This window comes from Natator depressus, chromosome 12 (genome assembly GCF_965152275.1).
Source record: "Natator depressus isolate rNatDep1 chromosome 12, rNatDep2.hap1, whole genome shotgun sequence".
Classification (NCBI taxonomy): domain Eukaryota; kingdom Metazoa; phylum Chordata; order Testudines; family Cheloniidae; genus Natator; species Natator depressus.
In genome coordinates, this window is record NC_134245.1 from 32,482,530 (window position 1) to 32,495,127 (window position 12,598).

Below are 12,598 nucleotides of genomic sequence, written 5' to 3' on the forward strand. Positions count from 1 at the left end.
CAGGCTCCCAGAAATCCCTGACACTCAACTACCACCCTGTGAGCCCCACAGCCTGCCTCGCCCTTGGGCTGGAGGCCAGCCTGTCACCCGTCTCCCTCCCCTGCCCTGGCTGTGCCACCACAGGTCCGGGCTCCCCCCTTCTTGGCCGTGGAAAGAGTTTGAAGCGCACCCGGCTGTCCGGGGAGGCGGCACGTCGGAGGGCCCGGGGACTTTCCCTGCGGCGTGTGGCGGGGACAGCCCTCGCCCTCCCCTAGGCTGGAGCGGGGACGGGGCGGGCTGAGGCCAGCGCGAGAGAGAAGCCAGAGCGCGCAGCGCCCTGCTCCACAGTGGGTTACGCCAGCCAGCCCCGCCGCCTGCCTGCCTCTCTCGCCGTCTCTCCTCGCCTCTGATTCTGCGCACAGCCGGCCCCAGCGCCTGTCATTCTGCACAGCACAGTTTACTCCACGGCGAGCGGGGGAGACAGAGGGAGAGGTGGCGAGGAGGCAGCCGAGACGCCAAGTCCCGCAGCCCAGCATGGCTTCGGGGGACCTTTACGAGGTACGAGGCGGGGGGCGGGGGGCAGCTGCACGCCGCAGCCGGGCGGGCAGGGAGGGGAGGCGGCAGCGGCGGCAGCAGCGGCGGCGGGGGGTTTGTTTCGGAAACGCTTAGCGGAGCCTGGTTAGTTCCTGAAGAAGGGAGGAAATCGCCCAGGCGGGGGTGGGGGGAGCCGGGCTGGCGTGTGCGCTGGGGCCGGAGGGGTGGCGGGGGTGGACACCGGGATGGAGCGCTCCCCTCCCTTCCCCTGCCTCGCTCCCTCTGTCTCCCTCGCTCCCTACTTTCCGTGGGGCTGGAGCGCAGCAGGCCTCGCAGGAGGGAGAAGGAGGAAGGAGTGAGCGCGGAGCCGGAGTTAGCGGTAGGATGGGAGGTGTCCGCCGCCCGGAGAGTGGAGAAAGTCCAGGTAAAGTCGGCGGCGGCGCTGGACGTGCTGAATCTGCAGATTAGTGCGGAGGAGCGGGGGGGAAATGCGCCGCGGCGCTGCCGGGGAGGAAGGCGCAGGGATGGAGGCGGCTCCGCGCCTGGCCGTGCAAAGTGCAGGAGCAGGCGCCCGGTTGCTTCACCTTGCGCCTGGGGGCGGCTGGAGGTGGAGGCTGCGGGGGGATCAGGGGCTTTGCGGGGCGGGGATCGGGGCAGCAGGGGGTGACTGTCAAAGTTTGGCAGGTCCCCGGTGGCTGGTTGGACCAGAGCGGCCAAGGGAGCAAGGGAAAAGCTGGAGCTCGGTGCATCCTGCCCGTCTTTGGTTCCAGGCTCCCAATTTGTACCATGCACAAGTCGGGCTGCTCCTACTGCGCCAATAAATAAATAAATAAAATGAAGAAGAAGAAGAGGAAGCTGGACCTCCGACTAAATAACCAAATCTGGCCGTAGAGTCTTGCTGGATCCAGCCAAATTTTGACCCTGCGCACCCAATTTTAAAGGTTCAAAGCAAGAACAAGTCTAGTCCCTCCTGCTGGTCCACAAGAGAATTTGGACCCAGGCACTGCAAATAACCGGGTCCAGTGAGTGGATCCAGCTGAATCTTGGCAAAATGTGGTCCAAGTCCCAAATTCTATCAGATATTTTTTTTAAAAAGATCATATCTGGTCCTATATCTGCTACTGGGTCAGGATGCATCAAGGTCCACCTTTTGTCAGGGAAGTTGGAATGGCTAGACTTCTTCTTTGTTTAAACTGTACAATTTGAGACTTGCAACCAAAAATTGTCATGTTCCAGTTCCAGCCAAGTGTCAGGGTTTTTACAGTGCTCATGTACCAGGATGCGCCTGGATCTGGTGCAGTAAGAGTAGCTAGGCGTGTTCTCTATTTTGATCGTAGAATTTGGGGGCTTGTATCCAAAACTCACAGGATCTTTGATCAACTTTTCCCTTTTACCATGGCCATTGCCTTTGAAATCCCCTAACAAAGGGTGTAATTAATGTCTGATATTGATCAGTTGCGTCTTTCTTGTGCTGAATTGGACTTTAAGTTTCCTTGAAGTAAGTAGAACTTGGACTCTCATAGGTGAGCTTAAATGCTCAGAGACATGTGCTGATCTAAATTAATATTGTCAACTTGTTTTCCGTGGTTCTTCATAGATTTTGTAGGGTCAGTTTGTAATTAGTTATTAATGGCATTGTGTCAAGTTTATCTGTGCTCTCCATTGTAATCGATAGGAGATCTGTCAAGGATGACTTTGGTCCATAACTTTCAATGAAGTAAAGGTTTGGTTAGGCCCTTCATTTACTGCCTATTTGTAACTTCTGTGGAGCATGCAGAAGTTTTAGATAATCTTGCACCCTAGAGATATTTCATTACATGTTTAGATTGGTTCTGGAAGGAAACAAACACATACCGCTAACATTGACACTGGCTGTGTTATTACAGCTCCTATTCATTAATTAAAATCTATGCTCTTTTATGAGCCCTGTGTTACTCTAAATGAGCAGATGGCCTGTAGGAATGGGAGGTGGGCTCTGCATTTAATATCGTGTATTGTGTGGAAATTTTGTAAGTAACAACATGCCATGAAAATGCTCTGTGAAATCCAGACTTGTAACCTAGGAAGCGCATTGAAGCATGATCATTTTAAAGGCACTAGTCTAGGCTGTGAAGCCGTCTTTGACTGTACCATGAATTGCACTTAGGCAATGCTAAATGCTCTAGTTTGCAGCCTGTGGATTATTCTTTATCATTCCTTTTGGGCTGTTTTTGCCTATCAATATATAATAAAGATGAGTTGTATCCATCAGGACAGGTAAGTGAAAGAATGGATCTCCACCTCTACTTTGTTGATATGTCTAGAACATGACCTTCTGAGATGGTACATGGTGTTAGATCATTGCATTTCTGTCAAGCTGCTGGGAAAAGTATGTACGGTACTTAAGTTAGCAGTTCAGTCTATGCCATGTAAAAACCTTTCCACTGTGAAGGTGCTTGTGATTGGGGTGAGAGAGAACCACAGGAAAGCTGAATAGTTTATATTCTGATATGCTGCAAGTTGGCAGTTGTTAGGCTCTGGTTAAATGACTGCTAAACCTCCCCACACACGCACACACAAAACTCCCACATCTAAAGATCTTTTTGGGTTTTCTAGAGTTGTTAGAAAGAGGCTTATAACCGTTGTGTAGGTAGTGATGTCAAATATCAGTTAGATAGCATGAGAGATGATGTTATCACCATGAACATGTGGTGTGTTTGGAGTCCATACCTTAATTTCTGGTTGTATGTGGCATTATTTTTTTGCTTTTTTGGACAGGTAAAATGTTCTGATGTCAAGATGCATATTAAATAGCTTATGATAGTCACCTTTAACAGGTTGCACTTCTGAATGATATAGGGCTTAAAGCACCCTGCATAACATTTTTAATTGGAGATACACCTTATGAATCTACTAAGTATATGTAGAACTGCCTTAAGAATATCTTCAGTCCTTCAAAGATTTTTACTGAAGTTCAATGAATCAGGCAAGAGCAGTTACCTCTGTAACAGTAAGCAATTCGTATTGGATAAAAAATGATTTTACTACAGCTGATTACGGTTACAGTAGTCATGACTAAAAAGAGAATATTGCATTATTACCCATCTAACCCATTTTAAAAATTTTCCTTGCTTGTGTAACATATGAGATACGTAATTCAGTTCAAACCCTTAAATTCTGAAAACGAGATATGATATATATATATATATATAACAATTCATCCATTTTGTATTGTTAAATTATTTTTAAAACAGACTTTTTCAACGCAGTGTTGACTTGAAGAGGTTGTGTCGAGGTTAACGGATATGTAAGATTACAGCCAAAACAACTACAATATTTTATGTTGTCCTGCTATACTTTTCAATATCAAATAGCTTCTAGTCATCTCTGCTTGAAATATATTCTAATTCTATAGGATTATAAATTAATTTTAATATATGCTACAAAATGAAGAGCATCCCTAGAGATTTCTATGCTTACTGATAATAGGGTTCTAGGTTTGTGTATCTTAGAACCAAGATTGTTACATTTGAGGATAATATCTTGCAGCAAATATTATTAGACAGTAGGTGCTAATTTTGAAGACAACAGAAACAAATATTCCTTTTTGTGCAGAAATGCAGTTAAGATTTTCCCTTTAAGAAATTTTAGATTAAATTGAAGCGTGGAGGGGCACTCAGACATTACAATGATGAGCACTGCGTAAGAACCGGAATAGAATAGAATATAATCTCAAGCACAGCTATGCATTCACAGGTTGAACAAAAGGCCAGGGTTGGTTTGCTTGTTTTGACGGAATTATGACTCTGAGCTTCTTCAGGTGGGTGAGAAGGTTCTTTATTATGTCTATATTTTCTCAGGAGATGAAATCTTTTAAAATATTTAAGAAATATATAGCACAGTATTTAGAACAATAACAATTTAAATAAAAGCTTTGGCAACATATCCACAGTGACCTTCAGTAGCATAGCACTGTTGAGCTTTCCAATTTAGATAACTTGTTGAATGTATTGATATAATGTCTTTATTAATCTCAGTAACAGAGAATAGGTAAAATAATCAAGAGTAAATTTCAATATTTTTCATTGGTGCTATGAATTTTGCTGTCATTGCCTTGGTATATCCTTTTGTATTCTCCACCTTGAGTTCAGTTCCAACACTTAAGACCCTCTCTTAACAGAATTCGGTCTCTTAAAAAGGCTAGGTTTCAGAGTAACAGCCGTGTTAGTCTGTATTCGCAAAAAGAAAAGGAGTACTTGTGGCACCTTAGAGACTAACCAATTTATTTGAGCATAAGCTTTCGTGAGCTACAGCTCACTTCATCGGATGCATCCGATGAAGTGAGCTGTAGCTCACGAAAGCTTATGCTCAAATAAATTGGTTAGTCTCTAAGGTGCCACAAGTACTCCTTTTCTTTTTTAAAAAGGCTATTGCACTGGTATTAAATATGAGTTGAAAGTATAGGAAACAAAACTTTTACTTCAAACCGCCGCACGCAAGTTTTTTCTAGCAAAGAGAAAGCAATTCAGTGCAATAAAACATAAGCTCTGGTTTATGATGATGAATATCTGATATCATGTATCAATAACATGCAGAAGCTTTTGAAGCTCATTTGGGCATTTTTGTTTTGAAGTGTAGTTTTTGTTTTGAGCTGAAATTTTCTGTATTTTCTCATTATTTATAATAAACCAACATAATCAGAGTTTTTGGAACAACGAGATTAAAATGTAAACATTTTCTCGTAGTTCTTTAAAACTACTGGAAATCCCAATTATGGTATCTTATTTAACAAAATCTTAATTCAGCAATCTAAGGAACTAGCAGATAAGTCTCTTGAGAGGAATGTGGCAGGTAGATATCTCTGGACCACAGTAATTTCATCATTATTTAAAACTATTAGTGGCTAATGGACATTTTTCATTAAAGCGCTGTTTTACTTGGAAAAGTGACTTTTTAAAAATGGAACTGTCTTAATTAAGAGATACAATGCCTATGTGTATTCATGTCTACTTACATCAGTGACAAAAATAAGATTTAACTACATTTTACTCCTGTTAATATGGCTATGTGAGAGTGAGCTGCAGTCTATTCCCGCTCACATCATCAACAGGATTGTTAATTAAGCTCCAACTGAGTTGCAGTGTCAAATTCTTCTCCTCAATTATACCTGTGCTCACTGCACAGCTATCAGTGAGGGCAGAATCTGAAAACAGTGGTGCTGCACAGATGTATATGAGGACAGAATATGGCCCAGAGAATATTTGTAACCTGTCTTGGTGTGTGAATCAGAAAGAATACAACTTGAATTTCACATTCCTGTTTGAGTTTACAGAACTAGGGTTTAGAAATTGACTTTTGGCATGTAAACTGAGCTAATGTGATTACCAGTCCATAATAAAGATGGAAGCACACAATGCTCTTTTCAAGGAGTCACTTTCCAGTATAGAGCCACACTTTAAACTGCTATTATCTTATGGAAAACATTTGGGAAGGGGGAATCTATTTTAAAACTATTTCATGCCCTCCTCTTTCATTACAGAGGCGATTTACTTGAAAACAGACTGTTTGTTTAAGAAGTAAATATATTTATTTCCAAACTGAAGTCACCCTCTTTATTGACATAACAGTTGGTTGTTGTGGGAATATGTGTGATGTCACAAGCAGAGAATGATGACTTCAGGTGGAACATAAGGAGCATATGATTTTATAAATAATGAAAATACTATTGGAGTGAGGGCAGAAAAATATAGTATATCAAGCCAGATTCTCAGCTGGTGTAAATTTGTATACCTCTATTGACTGTAATGTGGATTGCAATAGAAATAAACCTATTTACACTGGCTGCTGATCTGGCCTTATTACATTTAAGCAAAACTGCTGCTAAAGAGAATGCTTTATCAAGTCTCTTTATGAAGAATCAGCTATTTAACTGACCAGAAACTTACTTCTGTATCATTGTGTCACTGAAGGATTATCACAACCAATAGTATTTGGGAGACTTAATTTTACTTAAATTAAGATAACTTGTGCAAATACTACTCTAGTTCAGTTGGTAGAAGTCTCACAGTGGAGTGAAGCTTTCTGGATACAAATCCACATTAAATTTGATCTTGTACCCAGTGGTGACACTGTTATGTAGCTCTAGAGTGGGTAATCTGCTGGATGAGAGGTTAAATTTAGTTCTCAACCTTTCAGTAAGAAGTTAAATTGAGGTTTCTTATGCTCACGCCTTGTAGTTCTGCATATTAAAGAAAAAGTTTCATAATACTCTCAGAAAAGAGTAGGGGATAACTCTGCCAATATTCCCTCTCAAGACATGTCTTCATAATTGCTGCTACAGTGGCACTGCAGCTGTGTCACTATAGTGCTGTAGTGTAGATGCTTCCTACATTAACAGAAGGGGTTTTTCTATCAATGTAGTTCATCCATCTCTCCAAGAGGGGGAAAATGTCAACAGAATTCTTCTGTCGACCAAGCCACATCTACACCAGGGGTTAGGCCAACCTAACTATAGTACAGTATTCAGGGCAGAACATTTTTCACAGCCCTGAGAGATGTTGTTGGGTCGATCTAATTTTTAAGTGTTGACCAGGCTTAGTAAGAGACTCTAGTGTCAAAAGCTATGTAAAACATTACTGTGCACACAACGGCGGTCATGTTTACCTACATTGTCACTATGTTACCGGTATCCAGCTTCCTCATTGCATTGGAAATTTCTTTGGGACATTTTGAGTATGAAAAAACCTATTGTAAACCAAATGATTTTCTATCTCGTTAGTGTTTTATGACCAGTTTGATGAAGTTCTTTCATCCAGAGCATGATATATTTCCTCCAAATGTAGGTTACCTTAGGAATGTGCATGCAATAACCAGGTTCCTAATTGGATAAACTATTGGAAATATGCTTTCTATTATAGTAAAACCACCATTAAATATACAAGATGAAGTACATTTCTCAAAAGAAATTAAACTAAGTATATTTCCCTTCACTGTCTAGGTATATAAGCACATCATAACTTTTCTGATAGCATTTGGTGAACTACAAAAATGTAAAAATAAAAAATGTATTGTACTTAGATTTGTGTTTTATTCAAAATTGTCATGTAATTATGTAATTATTTGTGTTTGTAAGTTAAAATATATTTAGAACAAACCTAATACAAATAATTGTGAAATTCAAATGTGATCTGATATTGAGGAAAATTAGCTGATCTTTTTTTCATCAAAGGCGTAATTGTAATGGTTAACTACTCAGTGAATAATGTTTCTTTGTCCATTCATTTGACTTTTAGCAGTGTTGCATTTTCTTGGCTTTGTATGTTTTCATCAGTGTAGATTATTTGTTGTCCCTCTTACCCATATATTTTGGGAAATAATTTTATAATATATTTTATGCCATAAGCATCTTGGTATTGTCAACAAGCTGGATGAAAGACTTAACTATTCTTTTTATTTAAGTGAGTCTGAATCATGTAAAGTTTGTATCAAACCATTTAAATGTGTCATATTGACAGCGGTAGAAATGATGATTGAACTGTATGAGCCCCAACCTGTTTTACATAAATAAAAATAAGATTATTCTTCTGTTTCATAGAGAAAGAAAACTGGTCTTTTGATTTGTTTAACAATAGTGCCACAATAGCTTTGTTTATTCCAAAGCCCTTATCCTGTAGATTGCTAGTGTTGTAAGGCTGTGCGGGAAATATGGTGTGTCTATTTTCTTTTATCACACACCAATTGTAATGTTGTCATCAATAGATACAGTGTAGAATTCAGTCTTCTGTCGTTATCAGTTATAATTTAAACAGTGGTCTATATATTGCAGGGTATATTTAAGGTTTCTCATGTCCTTCTTGACATTGTTTAGGTTGATACAGATGGACAGTGTAGGAGCCAGTGATTCTTGTTGTAACTTAGCCAAGCAGGGGAAATAGATCACCTGTTAAAGTACATCCTGATACGTGAATAGCATGGGGTTACTTAGTGATAGACAATGACAATGAAAATAGCGCTGAAAAAATCTCTGCCAAAAATACCCTTTTCTTTGCAAACTGCTGTTACGTCACTTAGGATGTGATTTTTGCTGTGCCTCTTGGAAGTCCAGCACAAAACTTTCAGGCCAGAGGGAGTGGGAACTAAAGCTACCTTTGTATGAACCTGTTGCTGGGTTATTCCAGAGGCTAGTGCAACCCCTAGCACAACGTAGGTAGCCCATCCCCCACTGCCTATAGGTGGCAGTGTCACCCAGAATCTCCACATGCTGTGGCATGTGCAAATATGTTATGCTTAATAAACAGTAGTAATAAACTTGACTGACCAGTTCTGGTTGAAAATCATTGCAAAAGAAATGACGATAAGTTAAAAGGCATGTTAGTGATATGTGTAGAATGAGTTAACCTGTAAAATCAATGTTGTTGTAAATATATATTAATGAAAGGTGTTTCTAATGACCTAAAATAGCTTTCTCCTTTTTTATAATTTTGCTTTGAGCAGATATATCATTTCAAGATCTGTGCTGAGAGGATTTATTCCAGGGCTTTCAGTTAATTTAGATTTTGGGGTGCATCTTCAGAGGTATCATGCTCCATAGAATTTTATGTTTTCTTCCCATTAATCTGAAATGGCCTAGTTTGAATACACTACCACTTGCACACAACAGCAAACTTTTATTTTAGTAACATTTCACAGAAACCTAATTAAATGGCTACATAACTTTTTCCTTATTACCCTTCTTATAAATGCTGATTATCAATATATTTTAATGTAAACAGCTACCTCTTGTCCAGCAAATCTGCTCCACTTTCAGTGAGGCCAAAATGCATTTTTTACAGCATCACATTCTGATTCACTGTGATGAACAGTGATGTTATGAGCTATGCTCTGACATCACTGAGTATAACAGGCTGATTGTAAAGGAGATAGCTTCTGTTAACATAGCTTGTTAGTCATCCATGATAGGGGAGGGAGGACAAAAAAGAACATGACTGTATGATAAGGTTTGGTAAAATATTACCTTTTTTAAATGTTTAATGCTGTTTAAATTATAACTGATAACTACAGATGACTGAATTCTATACTGTAGCTATTGAAGATTACCTTTTTTTAATGTTTCATATTGGGAGATGTCAGTGGATCTTCCCCTAAAATGTTGTGTGCTTGGAGTTTCCTAAACTAATAACAGAATTAAATTATTAAAACCTCATTAATTTATAGGATTGATTAAGTAGTAATATGATGTTGTATAAAATCATTACATTTAACAAATGAATATACTGGATTAATTCCTCTTTCAAAAACCTCATTGTGACAGGACAGCAGGTGTTTCAGTGTCAGAAATGTGACAAGAAAGGTGGAGCAGATCCTGAATACTGCTGGGGAATTCCTGCTGAGTGTAGTTCATGTAGAAACAAAGTGCACAAATGGAGTTTTGCTAGAATCAAGAATGACTTCTGGAACTTTTGAAGAGGGAGTCAAGGCAGGTGATCTTCTCAGAAAATTTTCTGATGACAAGTGTGAGTAAAGAGAAAATATTGGAGGTTAACGGATAGAAGCATGGATGGAGGAGAGTTTGGTGTTCATGGATCATCCAAATGCCTTCTGTGATGAGAAGAGACTGTATTTGATGGTTTCCACTTAAGCAAGGATGTAATAAATTCCCAGTTTCAAAAATGGCAGGTATTGTTAAGGCAGCTCTAAATGAAGCAGTCACATGTGAGAACGGATGCTTTAGCATAACTCCAATAATCAAGCATGTACTTTATTACTCTTCTGTCTTATGGTGGATGATGAAAGTCTGCGTCACAAGTGAAGTACTGTAATCAGAATGACAGGAATTCTAGAAAAAGGTGCATTCATATACTAGTGTCTCCACGCAAATACAAGGAGAATGGGAAATAACCCAGAAGTTCCTGAAGTAATACTAAATTATGGAGATTATGACAAAGAGAACAGAACTGAAACTTTGTGGGTTGAGTCCAATAACTGAAAACTGGAGCATAACAATCTCAGTTGTGCCATGATCATTTACTTCCATTTTGGAATGTCAGATGCACGCTGTAGAAAAGGAAGTGGCAATGGGGAGTAGGAAGTACAATATTTACCAAGTCAGTGAAATACACTTCAGTGGCAAAAATGGTAGAGAAATACTTAGAGATACAGGAAGAGAAAGACAAAAGAAAATACAATAGGCATTTGTTGCAAATCCTCAGGATTGGAGAAGAGCAAGAGTGAAAATTTCTTGGCACAAATTTCAGTGAACTCAGTACTGCAGAATACCTTTCACAGGAGACAAGTTAGTTACCCAGATAGCTATTGGGTAGCCAGTATGGCTAAATGTGCATCAACGTTCAAGAGGCCCTTACTCCCAGCTTACATAGGACAGCACTGTGATTCAAGGAGTCAAGAAGTGGAGATTCCAACCCTGTGAAAAACCATCCTGAATCTACATCTTGCTGGTGAGAACAAAAGAAAAGGAACTTTTTGAGAACACAAGGATAACAAGGAAGTTCTTCAAAAATGAGGAGTCCGTTGGCACCTGAAAGACTAACAGATTTGTTTAGGCATAACCTTTCGTGGGTAAAAAAACCCACTTCTTCAGATGAATGGAGTGAAAATTACAGATACGGGCATAAATATATTGACACATGAAGAGAAGGGAGTTACCTTACAAGTGGAGAACCAGTGATGACAAGGCCAATTCAATCACAGTGAATGTGGTCCACTCCCAAAAATTGATGAGGAGGTGTCAATACCAAGACAGGGAAAATTGCTTTTGTAGTGAGCCAGCCACTCCCAGTCCCTATTCAAGCCCAAATTAATGGTGTTAAGTTTGCAAATGAATTGTAGCTCTGCAGTTTCTCTTTTAATCTGTTTTTGAAGTTTTTTTTGTTGAAGAATGGCTACTTTTAAACCTGTTATTGAATGTCCAGGGAGATTGAAGTGTTCTCCCACTGGCTTTTGTGTGTTACCATTCCTGATGTCTGATTTGTGTCCATTTATTCTTTTATGTAGAGACTGTCCAGTTTGACCAATGTACATGGCAGAGGGGCATTGCTGGCACATGATGTCATATCACATTAGTAGATGTGCAGGTGAATGAGCCCCTGATTGTGTGGCTGATGTGGTTGGGTCCTCTGATGGTGTTGCTGGAGTAGATATGGGGACAGAGTAGGCAACAGGGTTTGTTACAGGGTTTGGGTCCTGGGTTAGTGTTTCTGTGGTGTGGTGTGGTGTGTAGTTGCTGGTGAGTATTTGCTTCAGGTTGGGGGGCTGTCTGTAAGTAAGGACTGAGCTGCCTCCCAAAGTCTGTGAGAGTGAGGGATCGTTTTCCAGGATAGGCTGTAGATCGTTGATGATGTGCTGGAGAGGTTTTAGCTGGGGGCTGTACGTGATGGCCAGTGGTGTTCTATTATTTTCCTTGTTGGGCCTGTCCTGTAGTAGGTGACTTCTGGGTACCCGTCTTGCTCTGTCAATCTGTTTCCTCACGTCCCCAGGTGGGTATTGTAGTTTTAAGAATGCTTGATAAAGATCTTGTAGGTGTTTGTCTCTGTCTGAGGGATTGGAGCAAATGCGGATGTATCTTAGGGCTTGGCTGTAGACAATGGATTGTGTGATGTGTCCTGGATGGAAGCTGGAGGCATAGAATCATAGAATATCAGGGTTGGAAGGGACCTCAGGAGGTCATCTAGTCCAACCCCCTGCTCAAAGCAGGACCAATCCCCGACTAAATCATCCCAGCCAGGGCTTTGTCAAGCCTGACCTTAAAAACTTCTAGGGAAGGAGATTCCACCACCTCCCTAGGTAACGCATTCCAGTGTTTCACCACCCTCATAGTGAAAAAGTTTTTCCTAATATCCAACCTAAATCTCCCCCACTGCAACTTGAGACCATTACTCCTTGTTCTGTCATCTGCTACCACTGAGAACAGTCTAGATCCATCCTCTTTAGAACCCCCTTTCAGGTAGTTGAAAGCAGCTATGAAATCCCCCCTCATTCTTCTCTTCTGAAGACTAAACATCCCCAGTTCCCTCAGCCTCTCCTCATGAGTCATGTGTTCCAGTCCCCTAATCATTTTTATTGTCCTCCGCTGGACTCTTTCCAATTTTTC

General features: G+C 40.6%; 1 protein-coding gene across 1 annotated transcript in view; it reads left to right on the plus strand.

Moving 5' to 3' along the window:
• The first annotated feature begins 311 nt into the window (after positions 1 to 311).
• Positions 312 to 12,598, plus strand: part of CDYL2 (chromodomain Y like 2) — an 81,087-nt gene continuing 68,800 nt past the window's right edge. Inside the window, exon 1 of the mRNA XM_074969179.1 lies at positions 312 to 537. Within this exon, the coding sequence (XP_074825280.1) occupies positions 514 to 537 (24 nt within the window). The 5' untranslated portion in view covers positions 312 to 513. The remainder of the gene's footprint in view (positions 538 to 12,598) is intronic.